General features: G+C 47.8%; 1 protein-coding gene across 3 annotated transcripts in view; it reads left to right on the forward strand.

Moving 5' to 3' along the window:
• Window positions 1–19386, forward strand: part of smtnb (smoothelin b) — a 563126-nt gene that overhangs the window by 267971 nt on the left and 275769 nt on the right. For all 3 annotated transcript variants that reach the window (XR_005457667.1, XM_038774843.1, XM_038774931.1), the window contains exon 6: window positions 4490–4574. Coding sequence is in view for 2 of the 3 variants with exons in the window: in XM_038774843.1 (XP_038630771.1) it covers window positions 4490–4574 (85 nt within the window). In the remaining variant the exon portion in view is untranslated. The remainder of the gene's footprint in view (window positions 1–4489; window positions 4575–19386) is intronic.

Here is a 19386-nt window from a genome sequence, read left to right on the forward strand (position 1 = left end):
AAAAGTTTGCCCACCCCTGCCATAGACCAACATGGATACTTGCTGCACCGATGCCCATGCAGTGACCAGTGGCGTGATCGAGTGGTGTTTCGGCATCCTGAAGATGTGGTTCAGGATGGACCGCTCTGGAGGGGCCCTCCAGTATGATTCTAGGAGAGCCTCTCAAATCAAGGTGACCTGCTGCGTCCTCCATAACTTCGCGCAACAGAGGGACAACTTGCTGGAGCAGGAGGGTTAATGCCAGTCCTCACCGGAGGATGTGGGGGAGGGCGAGGATGGGCAGTGCACACAGCTTGAAGAGGAAAACTTTCTTCACTCTTAAAGGATTGTGATGGTTTGGAATTCTCTACCCAGACAGCTATCAATGCTCAGCCGTTGAGCATATTGAATGCAGAGGTCGATAGATTTGTTTTTTGTATCAAGGGAATTATGAGATAGTACAGGAAAATAGAGTTGAGGTAGAAGATCAGCCATGATCTTGCTGAATGGCAGAACAGACTTTGCCTTCATTATTTTTCTGTAACAAATTTTTGATTTTATGATAGGTAATGTGCTAATTTGTGAAATAGGAGCTGAGTTTCTTCCCTGACCACCGCTCTTAAATAAACTGCAATTGTGACACTATACCGTACATAAGGAGACATCATTGACTGTTGCATTCATATAAATTGGACGTTATTTATCTGGACTTTCAGAAGATATTCAGTGAAATACCTCACATGAGCCAGAATTGAATCTCATGGAATTAAAGATAAACTAGTAACTGGCTACGAGATTGGCTGAGGAGCAAGAGATACAGAATAGAGGTAATGGGCAAGAATTCAAATTGGGAAAAGATGATTAGTGTTATTCCAATGAGATCTACACTGGGGCTTCATTACTCATGGTGTATTGACTATTTAGATAATAGGATTGAGAGCCACTATTCAAATTTGTTGAAAACAACATCTGTGCCATTAGATTTCAATATAAGCTAGTGTGATACTGTTCACATTGGGGGCGGGATTCTCTCAGTCCGGGCCCGGGCCGGAGAATCCCCTCGACCAGGGGGAATTATGCCACGCTACCTGACGCCGCAGAGCGGAGAATCGGTGTCATTGGCACCGGCGTGGTTGGTGCGGCACCAGTAGAGCGGCCCCCCCGCCGATTCTCGGCCCAGGCTGGTCTGAGCGGCCGTCGTTATTATGGGAGAGGTGTTTTCAGAACCCCAAAATGTATCATGGAGTTCAACCAACCCCCACCTTTAATGGATTGTTGCTTTTGAAGCACACGGCTTGTTCCCCAAGTGTAGTATTACAATTATGGACACGTGATTTTTAAAACAAAACAATGTTTATTCCATGAACTCAAATTAACCTTTTAAATAAACATTGGATCTCTTAACACCCCTTACTTCAAAGATAACCCAGAAAATAATACAACACTACCCAATCCTGCAAACTGTTCCTTTACACATCCAAAAGACTTAACAAATCCTTCAAACAGACATGAGGTTACATTCAATATATTTATAGTCTTTGGATTTGCAGACATCAACAGACCAGCTCATTGGTTCTTCCTGCAGCTCTCAGCAAAACACACAGACACTCCCAGCTGCTCTCTCAAACTGAAACTAAAACTCCCAAAAAGCAGAAGTGAGCTCAGCCCCCCCCCCCCCCCCCACCCCGAGACACCACTTCAGTAATATGATCAGCTACATTTCTTAAAGGTACATTTCTTAAACATCCAATTCTTATAGGCACTCTCACATGACAGTCGTGAAAAACCCAGCGGCTCAGAGTGTGCTCTGTAACGGCACCGTCCACACCTGCTCTCAGCTGGCGGGAACTCGGCATGGAAGGGTCGGGGGCGGCCTGTGGGGAGGGAGAGGGGATGCGATCCCGGGGGGCCCTCTGATGTGGCCTGGCCCGCGATTGGGGCCTACCGATCGGCCGGGCAGGCCTCTCTGGCTGGGGTCCTCCTTTCCTCCATGCCGGCCCCTGTAGTCCTGCGCCATGTTGTGTTGGGGCCAGCGCGGAGAAGGAATGACTGCACATGCGCGCGTTGGTGCCACTGCGCATACGTGGACCCCGAGGCACCCAGTTGATGCCGGGATCAGCAGCTGGAATGTTGTGAACCGCTCCAGTGCCATGTTGGCCTCCTGTAGGGGCCAGAATTGCTGATCCTGAGGCCGTGTTGCCGTCGAGAAACGGGACGGTGTTTCCGACAGCATCAACGATTAACCTCAGGATCACAGAATTCCACCCAGGATCTTAAAAGGATAGATCAGAGTAATTTCTAAATGAAAGTCATCATAGTCCCTGATGCCTATAGGTTGCTCTTCCTTTTGAGCGAGAGAGCTGACTGGTGGTGATTTAACCTGAGGGTCATCACACCTCAGGCGATGAGCGGGATTGAGAAGCCAGGGGCTTCATGAGTAACCTCAGCCAATATGGGAATTGAACCCGCGCTGTTGGCATTGCTCCGCATCATGAACCAGTCATCCAGCCCACTGACCCACCGAACTGTCCCCACAATCTCAGAGGACCATAGGCTGCTCTCCCCTTTGAGAGAGAGAGAGAGAGAGAAAGCTGTCAGTTGGTGATTTAACCTAAGGGTCACCACACCTTCGGTGAGGGCATGGTTGATAAGGTCTTCATGAATAACTTCAGCCGGAATGGGAATTAGAACATAGAACAGTACAGCACAGAACAGGCCCTTCGGCCCTCAATGTTGTGCCGAGCCATGATCACCCTACTCAAACCCACGTATCCACCCTATACCCGTAACCCAACAACCCCCCCTTAACCTTACTTTTATTAGGACACTACGGGCAATTTAGCCTGGCCAATCCACCTAACCCGCACATCTTTGGACTGTGGGAGGAAACCGGAGCACCCGGAGGAAACCCACGCACACAGGGGGAGGACGTGCAGACTCCACACAGACAGTGACCCAGCCGGGAATCGAACCTGGGACCCTGGAGCTGTGAAGCATTTATGCTAACCACCATGCTACCCTGCTGCCCCTTTGACCTGTACTGTTGGCACTGCTCAGCAACATTAACCACCCATCCACACAACTGAGCTAACCAACCCCCAATTTCTAAATAGTGAAAAACTAGAAGCAGTGGAGATCCAAAATTACTTTGGGCTCTTTGCATGTAAATCATTCAAATGTTTTGGGCAGACATAAAAAACCCCACGAAGGCTAATGGAATGCTGGCATTTATATCTAAAAGATAGAATACAAGGAGATAAATGTCATGCTGCAGCTATACAGAGCCCTTGTTACACCACAGCTGGAGTACTGTGAGCAATTCTGGGCACCACACCTTGGAGGGAATATAATGTGGATTTACTTGAATAATAAACTGGAGACCAAGGAATAAATTCTGAGGAGAAATTACACAAACTGGTGATGTATTCTTGGAATTACAAAAATTATGGGGTAAATTGATTGACGTTTACAAAATATGAAGGGGAGCTAACAGGGTAAGTGGAGGGAAATGTTTTCTGCTGGTTGGGGAATCTAGGACTGGGGCGCATAACCTAAAAATTAAAACCATAGCTTTAACAAGTAAGTTAGGAAACATTTCTACATGCAGAGAGTAGTAGAAGTTTTCAATTCTCTCTTGCAGATGACAGTTGTTACTGGGTCAATTATTAATTTTAAATTTGAGATTGATAGATTTCTGTTCACAAGATATCCAAAGGAGGTTCACAAGAATGATCCCAGGAATGAAGAACTTGTCGTAGAGGAACGGCTGAGGACTCTGGGTCTGTACTCGTTGGAGTTTAGAAGGATGATGGGGGATCTTATTGAAACTTACAGGATACTGTGAGGCCTGGATAGAGTGGACATGGAGAGGATGTTTCCATTTGTAGGAAAAACTAGAACCAGAGGACACCATCTCAGACTAAAGGGACAATCCTTTAAAACTGAGATGAGGAGGAATTTCTTCAGCCAGAGGGTGGTGAATCTGTGGAACTCTTTGCTGCAGAAGGCTGTGAAGACCAAATCACTGAGAGTCTTGAAGACAGAGATAGATAGGTTCGTGATTAATAAGGGGATCAGGGGTTATGGGGAAAAGGCAGGAGAATGGGGATGAGAAAATATCAGCCATGATTGAATGGCGGAACAGACTCGATGGGCCGAGTGGCCTAATTCTGCTCCTATGTCTTATGGCCTTAAGTTAACTGAGGGTGTTCAGGGAAAGAGGGAAGAGAAGCATATATGGAGTTGGATCACAGGTTCAACATTGATTTCATTGAATGATGGAACAGCCTCAAGGGACTAAATGGACTCCTTCTGTTCCTGTCTCCATAATTAATGTTGTGTTTATGCACCTAGGGGAGCGAAAATGACACGTAAAAGTACGTTTGAAGAGAGTGACATATAGGCAACATTCATTATAAATTCAGCTGGATTAATTTACAATGTTTCTGAACCTGGCTGTCTTTTTATTTTTAATTTCCTTTCATACGATCAATATAATTACTGTTTTCAGGCAGGAGAGACTGAAGACTTGGAGCAGAGATCAAGTATCCATGAACTTCAGAACCAGAGGTGCAGCAACCAGAGTGAGCCTGATGGTGTGTATTGAGGCTACTTCACAATCCTTTCTCTCTCTCCCCCACCCCCAAGACTATTTTGAGAGTTCTGTTTGACTTGAAACACAATTAATTGTGTTGTAGATTGAGACAATTCTTAATCAAGGAAGTCTTTATTGGATTATTTGTCACCATGGCTGTTACTCTGTGTGCTCTATATTCTGCTCACAAACTATGACAAAAGATATTACATAACTGGCACATTGAAAGGTTGTTTCAATGAGCCTTACATTTGTTAATTTCCAGCTGTCTCTCGGAGAATAGCGGGAGGGCCTTCCCGACATTTTTCCCGATCTCCCGCTATTCCCCCCCCCATGGCCGCCCCACGACACGAATCGCTGCTCGCCGTTTTTTACGGCGAACAGCGATTCTCCCCTGGCCGATGGGCCGAGTTCCCAGGCCTTTACGGCCGTTTTCACGAGCGCAAACACACCTGCTCTCACCGTTCGTGAAAACGGCCGCAAAGTGCCGTCCTAGACAACCATGGCACCGGGTGCGGCCGTGCCAAGAGTGGCATGGGCCCGCGATCGGTGCCCACCGATCGCGGGCAGCGGGTCCGATACCCGCGCACTATTTGTTCCTCCGCCGTCCCGCAGGATCAGTCCGCGGGGCGGCTGAGGGGCATGACGGCCCGCGCATGCGCGGGTTTGACGCATATGCGCGATGACGTCATCCGTGCATGCGTGGGTTGGAGCCGTCCAACCTGCGCATGCGCGGGTGACGTCATTGTGCGCGTCAGCCGCCGTGATGCTTGGCGCGCGGATTAGCGACGGTCGCTAAGCCCGCGATGCCGTGCTTCACGGGGCCGCGCTGCTAGCCCTGCCCGGGGGGAGAATCGGGTCCCGGGAGGGGAAGCGGAGGCTGCCGTGAAACACGGCCAGTTTCACGGCAGCCTTTACGATTCTCTGCATTTGCGGAGAATCGCGCCCTTGGCTTCTTTCCATTTCAGAAATGAGTCTGCTGTTCTTTAACAGCTGTACTACACCTTGTATGTTTCATACACTGTGTGACCTCCAAATCTTCTCGTAGTGACTAACCATTCTTGGTTTAACTAATTAAAAGCCTTAATGCTAATGTCAGTTATATATTGTTTTTAAAATATTTTTATTCTCTTTTTTCACTTTTTCATCCAAGTTTACACCCACCAACAAACAATCAACGGTAACAAATATAATGTCAATCCCCTGGCCAACAATCCCTCCTTTCCACCAACCCCCAAACAACCGGTAACATTTTAAATGCAAATATCAAAGAAAAGGATTCAGGAATCCACCATCCACACATACATAGTCACCAACAATATACACGGTCCCTTCCCCCTGAAGTTTGATGCCATCCAATTCTTGAAAGTGCATAATAAACAAAGCCCATGAATTTTACAACCCTTCCATCCTTCCCCTCATCTCAAATTTCACCTTCTCGAGTTAAAAACAGACCCTCCTCGCCACGCCAGGGTACAGAGTGGAGAAACTGACCACCACCCCAACAGGATCCACCTTTGGGTGATCAGCGAGGCGAAGGCTAAAAATCTGCCACCCCACCCGCTTCAAACCCCAGCCGATCCTATACCCCAAATATGGCCTCCAGAGGACCCGGCTCAAGCCTCACGTGTACCACCTTCGGAATTACCTTGAACACCTCCCTCCAATACCCCCAGCTGTGGACAGGACCAAAACGTATGAATGTGGTGTGCGGGAGCCCCCCCCCCCCCCCTCCCAATGTTCACAAACATCCTCTAACCCCTCAAAGAGTCGTCTCATCTTCGCCTTTTTGAGGTGCGCTCTATACACCAGTGATTTACAAAGTGGGGGTCACGACCCGCGGGTGCGTCGCTGGAGGATGTGAAATGGGTCGCCAAAAGGTCAGCAAAAATCCCCAAGGATCCCTGACCTTGTTTCCCATTTACTCCCTGGGTCAATTCTGGCTGCAGTACAGTGTGTGACCACATGAGGCTGATGTAGATGCCGGTGTCGTGGACTTTCTGCCTCCCTGGGTCACTCTTATAGTCACCGCCACCGACACAGCCTCCAGCAGCCACTCCCGTTTCTGCAGCAGATGATCAGAAGGTTAGTCAGCACTTGCACCTACAGCCGAAGAGTTTAAACTGCCTCCCTGAGTCACTCTTATAGTCACCGCCACCGACACAGCCTCCAGCAGCCACTCCCGTTTCTGCAGCAGATGATCAGAAGGTTAGTCAGCACTTGCACCTACAGCCGAAGAGTTTAAACTGCCTCCCTGAGTCACTCTTATAGTCACTGCCACCGACACAGCCTCCAGCAGCCACTCCCGTTTCTGCAGCAGATGATTAGTAGGTTAGTCAGCACCTGCACCTATAGCCGAAGAGTTTAAAAGAAAAAAAATCAATTATCTTGAAATTAATTTCCTGCAGATACTCCTCCTGCATTGAGTTAGTTTCCAGCAGTGCTTTGCCCTCTTTTTCCAGGCCTGCATCTCCCACCCAAAACTAAGTGACTGCTGACTGAAATATGTTTCCACAAGTACCACAGTCAGTAACCCGTAGCTGGAACACTGCCATATGAAATGAAATTAAATGAAAATCGCTTATTGTCACAAGTAGGCTTCAAATGAAGTTACTGTGGCCCCTAGTCGCCACATTCTGCTAAACCAGCCCTAGGTTATACAGGATTTCACAGATAATAGACTGTGGGGATCTCCCCACCTTTCAATTGGTCCATTGTCACAACGCTGATTTATGTTTGTCCCATTCTGAACTCGGTTCTGGGGCAACTGTTGTGGTTTTGGGAACTCCATCCATGTCAGTCAGAGCGGAAATACATCTGTTCAGGTATCGCTCACACAAAGAGACCAACTTCAGGGTTAACATTCTGAATCGGGAGCATGTTTAATGTCTGCCACTGTTACCATTGTTAATTAATCTTGAATATCTGTAACCATTAACGTTGTCAATGCTGGTTCAATTTCTGCGACAGTTGATCTTGTTGATGTCTGTTGACTTTCAGTTACTCTTAACCATGTCAATCAGATCTATGTTTAAAGTTGTGGGGCGAGATTCTCCGCAAATGCGGAGAATCGTAAAGGCGCCGTGGGACAGGCCGTGACCCACGTCAGCCTTCACGGCCACTTCCGGGGCCAATTCTCCCCCCCCGGGCGGGGCTAGGAGTGCGGCCCCGTTCGTCACGGCGGCTGACAGCCGCGCATGCGCAGGTTGGACAACAAGGTTGTCGTCTTTCTCCTCAGCCGCCTGGCAAGAAGTGGTGGCTTGATCTTGCCGGGCGGCAGAGGGGAAAGAGTGCGTCTGTTTTGGACGCTGGCCCGACGATCGGTGGGCACCGATCGCGGGCCGGTCCCCTCCCGAGCACAGCCGTGGTGCTCCCGTGCCAAGCGGGCCTCTAGATGCCCCAAACGGGCATCAGGCGCCCGTTTAACGACGGCAGCGAACAGGTTTGTTTGCTGCCGTGGGGAAACGGGCGTGAAGGCCCAGCCGCTCGGCCCATCGGCCTCGGAGAATCGTTGCTCGCCGTAAAAAACACGAGAGGCGATTCGTGGCGTGGCGGGGGTGGGGAGAATAGCGGGAGGGCGTGAAAAATGTCAGGAGGCCCTCCCGCTATTCTCCCACCTGGTGTGGGGGGCGGAGAATCGCGCCCGTGTTGTGTGTGCACAGTGGGGTGATGTGTATTTTAAATCGGGAGCCATTTTCCCTCAGTTTCTGAGATCAGTTGCTCTCTCAGTGAGACTGACTTCGCGATCAATGGTGAGTCTCCGTCCTTCCCCATCAGCCCAAAATCCAGGTGGGTTTCGAAGAAATCCCTCATTTCCCTTCAAACACCTCAGGACTCTGCGATCAAAAGACACTGATCTGTGCAGAGATTTCTATTACAAGTTATTTGAATTTCCAAATAACAACAAAAAATAGAGAATAGATTTATATTTACATGTTTTTACATTTAATAATACAGAAGTGATAATACAGAACAATGAATGTGATGTTTGAAGAAGTAACTGTGGAGAATCTATTGTGAACGTAGTGTGGGTCGCGAGAGGCGGCCATTTTGTAAAAATGGGTCACCGGAATAAAAGTTTGAAAAACACTGCTATATACCACCTACCACCTTCAGCTGTATTAGCCCCAACCTCGCGCACAAAGCTGAGGCATTTACCCTCTGGAGCACCTCACACCCGAACCCCTCTTCCATGCTCTCTCCCAACTCTTCCTCCCACTTTGCCTTAATCCCCTCCAGCAGTGCCCTCTCTTCTCCCAGAATCGGCAACACCGTCACCTTCTCCATTCCCCCTGCCGTCAACACGTTCTCCAACAGCGTGGAGGCCGGTGCCACCGGAAAGCTCTGCATCTCCTTCTTAGCGAAATCTCGAAACTGCATATACCTCAACATTTCCCCCTGCCCCAACCCACATTTCGCCCCAAGCTCCTTCAATCCGGCAAACCGGCCCCCGAGAAACAAATCCTTTAATGCCCTGACTCCCTTCTCCTGTCATCTCCGAAAACTCCCATCCCACTTCCCTGGCTCAAATCTGTGATTCCACTGAATCTGCATTTTCCTTGGCCTCACCCCCGCCTCCAGATTTTCAACGTTGCTACTACTACTGGACTCCCTGAGTATTTCCCGGGGCCATCGGGAGTGGTACTGTTGCCAACGCCCTCAGTCACGACCCCCTACACAGACTGTCCTCTATTTTAACCCACTCGGAGTCCCCCCTCGGACCCAGCTCCTTGTCTTCTCCGCATTCGCTGCCGAGTAATATAGTAAATTCAGAAGACCCAACCCCCCTGACTGCTGTCCTCTCTGCAACAGCACCTTCCTAACCCGAGCCACCTCCCCCCTTACCTATGAACAAGGTAATCATCTTCTCGGCCTCCTTGAAAAATGTCTTTGACAAGAAGCTCGGCAGGCACTGTAAAATAAACAAGAATCGCGGCAACACTTTCATTTTAATTGCCTGTACCCGACCTGCCAGCGACAGAGGGAGACCATCCCACCTTGCCAGATCCGCTTTAATGTCAGTTATATTAACACAAGCAGATTGCTGTTTTTATTTGACTCGAGAGAAGCTGTACAAGTCATGTTTTGAACCCCAATACATTTTGTCCCAAGTTGCAGTTAAGGAAGGCTGTCATTTTTGTGTTTATTAATAATGTCCAAATTGTTATCCAATTTCACACATGAATGCAAGGGCCTGTCAACAATAATAAGCCGCGGGACCCAGACTTGCAGAGCTAAGTGTCATTGTTGCCATTGATGTGATTTTGATATGATTTATTGCCACATGTACTGAAGTACAGTGAAAAGTATTTTTCTGCGGCCAAGGGACTCTACACAGTACGTACATAGTAGACAAAAAGAATAATGAACAGAGTACAGTGACAAATAGTACATCGACAAACAGTGATTGGTTACAATGCGGAACCAATGGTTACAGCGGTCACAGATGCCTGCCCACCTCGGTGCACAGTGAGGGCCTACACCAGCGAACATAATTTTATCTGGAAGGAATTGGAGAAGGGGGGAGTGACAGTTTTTTAGGGCTTCCATCTCGCAACCGTCAAATTCTCCAGGCTTCCCCCACCCTTGCCATGACTCTCCCACCTTCTCTCAGTGTGCCATCCAGTGAGCCAGTTTTTCTGGCAAACCTTACCCTGCACACTCAGCCCCGGCCAGATCAGGAGCCACTAGACCCCAGACTTTTGCCGGGAACATTAGGGAGCTCTGCTCAGCTGCCCTCTGCTCATCCACACCCTTTGGCCATGAGAGCTGAAGCCCTGCTCTTGTTGGCAGCTGCCTGTCTGGTTCGGACACTCCTAGAGTACAGGCACACTGATCAGGCAACAGAATTTGCTGAACAGACAGTGCACTAATCATCCTCTGAGACATGGCACCTGTGCCTTTGTGGAGGCACTTGAGAGTCCAGGGGCGGGATTCTCCGCTACCAGGCGGGGCGGGCTGTACCGGCGCCAAGGAGTGGCATGAACCACTCCGACATCAGGTCGCGCACCTTCAGGGGCTAGGCTGCCGCCGGCGGGGTTGATGCTGTGCCAGCCAGCACCAAAGGGCTTGGCGCCGTGCCAACTGGTGGCGAAGGTCCCCCGCCAGCCAGTGCGAGTTGGCACATGCGCGGGAGCGCCAGCATATGCTGGCGTCATCCCAGCGCATGCGCAGGGGGGTTCTTCTCCACGTCAGCCATGGTGGACTGTTACACTGGCCGTCGCGGAGGGGAAGAGTGCCCCCACGGCACAGGCCCGCCTGCAGATCGGTGGGCCCTGATCGCGGGCCAGGCCACCGTGCCCCCCCCCGGGCCAGATCCCTCCGCGCCCCCTCGAGGACTCCGCAGGCCGCCCACGGAGCCAGGTCCCACTGGTACGGACCTGGTGTATTTTACACCGGCGGGACCTGCCGGAAACAGATGGTCACTTGGCCCATCGCGGGCCGGAGAATCACCGGGGGGCCGCTGCCAACGGCCCCTGACCGGCGCGCCGCGATTCCTGGCCTCACTGACAAACCGGTGCTGGAGAATCCGGCAGCCGGTGTCAGGCTGGCGGGGCGGGATTCACGCTGCCCGCCCGGCAATTCTCCTGCCCAGCGGGAGGGTCGGAGAATCCTGCCCCAGGAGTGTGACGTGCTCTCACAACTAACAAGGCTAATTCCCCATTTGAAATTGCCTTCAGCTGTGAAGCTAGGGGCTGCTCACAGTCAAAGGGAGTGAAATGGACTTTAAGGAGAAAAGCTGCAGCAGTGCTCTGTCCTGGAAGAGTCTGGTAGGACAGACATTCTGAGGCTGTGATTGGAATTGTTATGGGTGTGCACAATATTTGAAGATTGCTTGAAGGTCTCAATGACACAAAGCTCCTCACCTCATGTGGCCCAGGGTAACCCCAACCTGGAACCCCCCCCCACGAGCAACTGGGGCGACAGCTCCAGTGCCCTTGAATACATCCACCCTTAGTTGTGGGGGGGGGTCACTTATTCACCTGATGAAGGAGCTGTGCTCCGAAAGCTAGTGATTCAAAACAAACCTGTTGGACTTTAACCTGGTGTTGTAAGACTTCTTACTGTGCCCACCCCAGTCCAACAACGGCATCTCCACATCATTAGTATTGTCAACAGCAAGGGCAGACCAACAAAAAATAAAATTCCTCAGCCAGTTCCCAACACATCATATATTCCAGACCTCAAGAGATTGCTGGGCATGGTAAATCAGTTGGTAAAATTTCTACCCAATCTGGCACAAGTCACAGAGTCCCTGTGACACCTCCTCAAAGAATGTCAGGCATGGTCCTGGAATGCACAGTAGAAGCAAGCATTTGGGTACATCCAAACCCTGTTGCTTGCACCTGATAACTTGGCTCATTATTACCCATCCCTACCCACTACAATAGCAACTGATGCCTCACCTACAGGTCAAGGGTCAATTTAATTTCAGAAACAACCTAATGGATGGAGCCTGTTGGTATAATATGCACCTGAGGGACTGCCAAGCATGCAGATGCTGTATACAGTTATCAAAAACGACGCCCTCACAGTCATGTGAGCTTGAGAAGTTCACTGACTACATTATGGGCATGAAAGTCACCATTGAAATGGACCATAAACCAGCGGTATTAGTGTTGGATGAAAAGGAATTCATAAGGATGCCACCCAAAATTCAGAGATTGTATGATTCACATATGAGATGTATATTCAAGGGAAACATCAAACAACTGCAGAAACACTATCCAAGACCACAGTTGGCATTCCTACGACACATGATATCAGATTGGCTGAGGAGCTCAAGTCATAACCCAATTGTAGAGGAGACAACTGCCTCAGGGAAACTTCAGCAAATCCACCAGGAGCAGGATGACCATATCTGCTGTTATTGTCAACAAGGGTGGCCACAATAGAGGCCAACCAGCAGCGTCTTGATGGATGGATAATCTGATAAAATACTGTTACAAGACCCAGGCGTGTGCACAGTCAATTCCAGCCTCACAGACCCCGGAGTCCCAACATAAGTGAATTAATCAATAATTTGTATATTTCCTGAAATCTTTGACCCTTGACTGTTTGAATGACTTACAGCCACCAGATTTGTAAGTAAAACATGAAACAAAACTGTTTATTTATGACGAGAAAAGTTAAACATGCAATGTCGATAATAGAACAATGGTCTGCTAATCTAATCACTCCCCTTCCCACACACACACACACACACACAAGACTGATACACAGTGAGGAAGAGAAGGATGAAAATAATGGGGATTAAAGGGATGAGAGATGAATATCTTTGCTGCTGAGGTTGCACGGCACCACAGTGGCTAGCACTGTTGCTTCACAGCGGCAGGTTCCCAGGTTCGATTCCCGGCTTGGGTTATTCTCTGTGTGGAGTCTGCACGTTCTCCCCGTGTCTGTGTGGGTTGCCTCCAGGTGGTCCGCTTTCCTCCCACAAGACCTGAAAGACGTGTTTGTTAGGTGAATTGGACATTTTGAATTCTCCCTCAGTGTACCTGTACAGGCGCCGGAGTGTGGCGACCAGGGGATTTTCACAGTAACTTCATTGCAGTGTTAATGTAAGCCTGCTTGTGACACTAATAAAGATTATTATTATTAGTTGGCTATCTTGTCAGGACACTGAGTGTTGGAACCAGCAGTTGGTTTGGATCTTCTAGCTGGAACAATCAAGCTGGATTCTCGGGCTGTGGGATCCCCTCAAGGATAACACTTTAACTTGTGTTGATCTGAACCCTACCATGGAAGATGCATTTCAGGACTGTCCAGATGCTTATCTATTGTCAGCTTCAGCAGGCTGACCCACAGCTTGACTCAGTTAAACAGAGTGTCAGAGCAGCAGCTTCCACAATGCCTTCAGAGAGATCAGGTAGCCTTACAGGGAGAGGAACCAATGTCCAAGGGAGGTTGTTTGCTCGCGCTGTTGGAGAGGGTTTAAACTATGTGGCAAGTGGATGGGAACCAATGCAGGAAGTCAGGGTAGTAAAGAGGGGACAGAAACAAAAGCTAGTAAGGAGAAAAGTGGAAGGCAGAGAAACAGATTGAACTGCCTAGTATGGCAGGGGGGTGGGAACCAGAGCAGCAGGTCAGCAGAAGAAATAACTGAGGGAGAGCTACTGACTCTATTAAGACTCCAATAAGATTAAGAGGAAGAGCAGGCAGGGAGGGAGTGGTTGGTCAACGCAACGAGGCTGGTGGGCTGAAGTGCATTAGTTTCAATGCGAGGTGTATTTCAGGTAAGACAGATGAACTTAAGAGCTTGGGTTAGTATGTGGAATTATGATTTTGTTGCTATTACAGAAACTTGGTTGAAAGAGGGACAGGATTGGCAACTAAACGTTCCAGGATTTAGATGCTTCAAGCAGGATAGAGGGGGATGCAAAAGGGGTGGGGAGTTGCATTATGGTTAAGGAGAATATCACAGCTGTGCTGAGGGAGAACACTTGGACGGTTCAGGTGGCGAGGCAATATGGGTAGAGCTCAGGAATAGGAAAGGTGCTGTCACAATGTTGGGGGTTTGCTACAGACATTTAACAGCTATCGGGAGATGGAGGAGTAGATTTGCAGACAGACTTTGGAAAGATGCATAAACAATAGGGTGTCGTGGTGGGTGATTTTAACTTTCCCTGTATTGACTGGGACACACTTACTGCTAGAGGCATGGATGGAGCAGAATTTGTAAGGAGTGTGCAGGAGGGTTTCTTGAAACAATATGTAAATATCCCAACTCGGGAAGGGGCAATATTAGACCTGGTGCTGGGAAATGAGCCCTGCAAAGGTGATCGAAATTTAATTGGAGATCATTTCGGGAACAGTGATCATAATTTGCTGCTTATGAAAAGGACAAGAGTGGTCCTCAGGTGAAAGTGTTAGTCTGTGGGAAGGCTAATTACAACAGCTTTAGGCAGGATCTGGAGAATGTTGACTGGGCGAGGCTGTTTGAGGGTAAAACAACATCTGGCATGTGGGAGGCTTTCAAATGTCAGTTGATTAGAATTCAGGACCAGCATGTACCTGTGAGGATGAAAGATAAGGGTGGCAAATATAGAGGACCTTGGATAACAAGGGATATTATGAATCTTGTCAAAAAGAAAAAGGAAGCATTCGTAAAGTCTAACAGGCTTAGGACAGATGAAGCCCTTGAAGAATATAAAGCAAGTCGGAAGGAACTTAAGGTAGGATTCATGAAATGTCAATGGCAAACAGGATTAAGGAAAATCCCAAGGTGTTTTATGCTTATGTAAAGAGCAAGAAGGTAGCCAGAGAAAGTGTTGGTCCAATTAAGGATATTGGAAGGAATCTATGTATGGAACCAGAGGAAATTGGAGAGATACTAAATGAATATTTTACCTCATTATTCACCAAAAAGAGAAGACTTGGTGGATGAGGAGTATATGGTAGAGTGTGTAGACATTCTGAGTCATGTTGATATTAATAGAGAGGAGGTGTTAGGCATCTTAAAAAGCATTAAAGTAGATAAGTCCCCATGGCCTGATGGAAACTCCCCCAGAATACTGCGGGAGGCAAGGGAGGAAATTGCTGGGGACTTGACAGTAATCTTTGTATCCTCATTGGCTACAGGTGAAGTTCCAGAGGACTGGAGAGTAGCCAATGTTGTTCCATTGTTTAAGAAGGGCAGCAGGGATAATCCATGAAATTATAGGCCGGTGAGCCTTACGTCAGAGGTAAGGAAATTATTGGAAAAAGTTCTTAGAGATAGGATTTACTCACATTTGGAAACAAATGGACTTATATCTGATGGACAGCATGGTTTTGTGAAGGGGAGGTCATGCATCACTAATTTGATCGAGTTTTTCGAGGAAGTGACAAAGAGGTAGATGAGGGGAAAGGTAGTAGATGCTGTATACATGGACTTCAAGAAAGCCTTTGACAAGGTACCTCATGGTAGACTGGTACAAAAGGTGAAGTCACATGGGATAAGAGGAGATCTGGCAAGTTGGATACAGAACTGGCTTGGGCATAGAAGACAGAGGGTAGCAGTAGAAGGGTGCTTTTCTGAATGGAAGGCTGTGACTAGCGGCGTTTCAAGGGATCACTTCTGTGGCTTTTGTTGTTAGTGGTGTATATAAATGATTTGGAAGAAAATGTAGCTGATTAGTAAGTTTGGAGACGACACAGAAATTGGTGAAGTTGTGGATAGTGAAAAGGGTTGTCAGAGGATACAGCAGGATATAAACTGGTTGGAGTCTTGGGCAGAGAAATGGCAGATGTAGTAATCCGGACAAGTGTGAGGTAATGCACTTTGGAAGGTCAATGCATGTAGGAATTACACAATAAACGGTAGAATTCTTGCGAGTACTGACAGGCAAAGAGATCTGGGCATGCATGTCCACCGATCGCTGAAAGTGGCAACGCATGTGGATAAGGTGGTCAAGAAGGCACACGGCATGCAGGCCTTTATCGGTCGGGGCATTGAATATAAAAATTGGCAAGTCATGTTGCAGCTGTACAGGATCTTAGTTAGGCCCAAATTTGGAAAATTGTATACAATTCTGGTCGCCACACTACCAGAAGGATGTGGATGTTTTGGAGAGGGTACAGAAGCGGTTTACTAGGCTGTTGCCTGGTATGGAGGGTATTAGCTATGAGGAGAGGTTAGATAAACTCGGTCTGTTCTCACTAGAACGATGGAGGTTGAGAGGTGACCTGATAGAGGTCTACAAGATTATGAATGGCATGGACAGAGTGGATAGTCAGATGCTCTTTCCTAGGGTAGGAGAGTCAAGTACTAGAAGACATAGGTTTAAAGTGCTTGGGGAAAAGTTTAGAACAGATGTGCAAGGCAAGTTTTTTTTCCGAGGGTGGTAAATATATGGAACGCACTGTCTGGGGAGGTGGTGGGAGCAGGTACGATAGCAGCATTTAAGGAACATCTAGACAAATATATGAATAGGGTGGGAATGGAAGGATACGGACTCCATAAGTGGTGAGGCGGAAAGGGATATTCACAACATTAAACCACTTCTGAGAAAGAAAAACAATTTCCCTACAGTATTTTTAACTTTTAGATCTAACCCATCGCATTGTGGATCAGCCCCTCTGAGCTTCTGATGGCCAGAACCTAACTCCCAATGCTGCCAAAGAAACTAATCTTATAGTTGGCAGTCGAGGAACAAAGAACAAAGAAAAGTACAGCACAGGAACAGGCCCTTCGGCCCTCCAAGCCTGCGCCGACCATGCTGCCCGTCTAAATTAAAATCTTCTACACTTCCGGGGTCCATATCCCTCTATTCCCATCCTATTCATGTATTTGTCAAGATGCCCCTTAAACGTCACTATCGTCCCTGCCGCCACCACCTCCTCCGGCAGCGAGTTCCAGGCACCCAGTACCCTCTGTGTAAAATACTTGCCTCATACATCTCCTCTAAACCTTGCTCCTCACATCTTAAACCTATGCCCCCTAGTAATTGACCTCTCTACCCTGGGAAAAAGCCTCTGACTATCCACTCTGTCTATGCCCCTCATAATTTTGTGGACCTCTATCAGGTCGCCCCTCAATTTCCGTTGTTCCAGTGAGAACAAACCAAGTTTATTCAACCTCTCTTCATAGCTAATGCCCTTCATACTAGGTAACATCCTGGTAAATCTCTTCTACACCCTCTCTAAAGCCCCCACATCCTTTTGGTAGTATGGCAACCAGAATTGAACACTATACTCCAAGTGTGGCCTAACTAAGGTTCTATACAGCTGCAACATGACTTGCCAATTTTTATACTCAATGCCCCAGCCAATGAAGGCAAGCATGCCATATGCCTTCTTGAATACCTTCTCCACCTGTGTTGCCCCTTTCAGTGACCTGTAGACCTGTATACCTAGATCTCTCTGACTGTCAATACTCGACAGAGACTACAGAAATATTCAAGACTGAGAACAATCCTGCAGGCAGCAGCAGGCTTCCGCCTACAACAGAAGGTACCACAGTAGAATCCTACTACAGTCACACAAAGAAGACAAGGTGTGGATTAGGAATCTTGAAAAAGAGGAAGTCATTGTCTGACGACCAGCTAAGATCATACCTCCCCATATATGAGAAGGTACAATCAGGAGGAACCTCCTCGTGTTATCCACAGGTGCTTGTAGGGGGACATGAGTCCTGTCATCAGCTGACGGAGAATCCCATCCTTAGTCTCACAAACGGGGAAGCCTGCCCTTCATGTTCAACTGTATTGGACTCTGAACATCTCTTATCTGGATCTTGTTTAAGGATAAATGGGTATGGAACTTTGACTAATAACAAATGGAATTAAATGGGGTAAAGGAAGATTTTGCAGCAAAATATGTTCTGTAAAATTTCCATTAATGATCTTTACTTTTAGCTATGATCTATAAACATGTTGGAAGTTTTCATATATTTTTAATCAGTTAAAAATACAAGCACTTCATTTTGATCTACTTGGAACTATAGCAATACAGGACAACAACTTTAGAGTACAGAGTTGACCATCTGTTAAGACAAACCATAAATAGTACTCTATTTGGCATGTTAGAAGATCTTTCTGTTCAGATGAACTGCTGTCCGCTTGTTGCAGAAATTGGCTCCTTATTTGGTATCAAATAAGTTGAGTGAATATTGTGCTTCCAGATCCCTGTTCACAGGGGCTGGTTTAGTTCACTGGGCTAAATCGCTGGCTTTTAAAGCAGGCCAGCAGCACACTTCGATTCCCGTACCAGCCTCCCCGGACAGGCGCCGGAATGTGGCGACTAGGGGCTTTTCACAGTAACTTCATTGAAGCCTACTCGTGACAATAAGCGATTTCATTTTCATTTTCATTTAGAACATTTTTCCTTCATTTTCCTGATATTGAGTTGGAAGAGGTACTTGCTTATCATAGATTATCATAGAATTTACAGTGCAGAAGGAGGCCATTCAGCCCATCGAGTCTGCACCGGCTCTTGGAAAGAGCACCCTACCCAAGGTCAACACCTCCACCTATCCCCATAATCCAGTAACCCCACCCAACACTAAGGGCAATTTTGGACACTAAGGGCAATTTATCATGGCCAATCTACCTAATCTGCACACTTTGGAATGTGGGAGGAAACCGGAGCACCCGGAGGAAACCCACGCACACACGGGGAGGATGTGCAGACTCCGCACAGACAGTGACCCAAGCCGGAATCGAATCTGGGACCCTGGAGCTGTGAAGCAATTGTGCTAACCACAATGCTACCGTGCTGCCCCAAAGTCTCAGACTTCAGGTTGGCACAAAGTTGGTGGAAGAATCAGGAGGTGCTAGAATAATCTGGAGGCATTGAAGTTAAGAGCTGTTGTGAGCATCACAGACAATAGCAATAACACACTTTCAAATGAGTTGAGAGCCACCTGTAGACCTGTATACCTAGATCTCTCTGACTGTCAATACTCGATAGAGACTACAGAAACATTCAAGACTGAGAACAATCCTGATTTTGCCATAACTCCACTTTCTCACCTGTCCCGCATCACTACTGACTCCCTTGTCACTTTGCAAAATTTGGCATGAATCATTCATAATGGCAGTTTGCCCAAATACTGCAATGAAAGTTATAGATATGTCCATCTCGGTCCGTAACTATGGGTGCAGCTGGTGTGCACTGGTGCAACCTGATCAGGCTTGCATCCCTCATCTTCCTCAACGGTTCTTTATTTTTGCACCCTGGGCTCCTACCAGGCTGTTGGATTTGCAAGTGATGCTCACATCCAATTAAAAATTATGCTTTAAACAAGTCAGTGACATTCTGTTTGCGAAAGTCAGTGATTACCTTCACCATTGAAGGTACCATAGCCATAGAATTTACAGTGCAGAAGGAGG

Source organism: Scyliorhinus canicula, chromosome 1, assembly GCF_902713615.1.
Source record: "Scyliorhinus canicula chromosome 1, sScyCan1.1, whole genome shotgun sequence".
In the NCBI taxonomy this organism is placed as follows: Eukaryota; Metazoa; Chordata; class Chondrichthyes; order Carcharhiniformes; family Scyliorhinidae; genus Scyliorhinus; species Scyliorhinus canicula.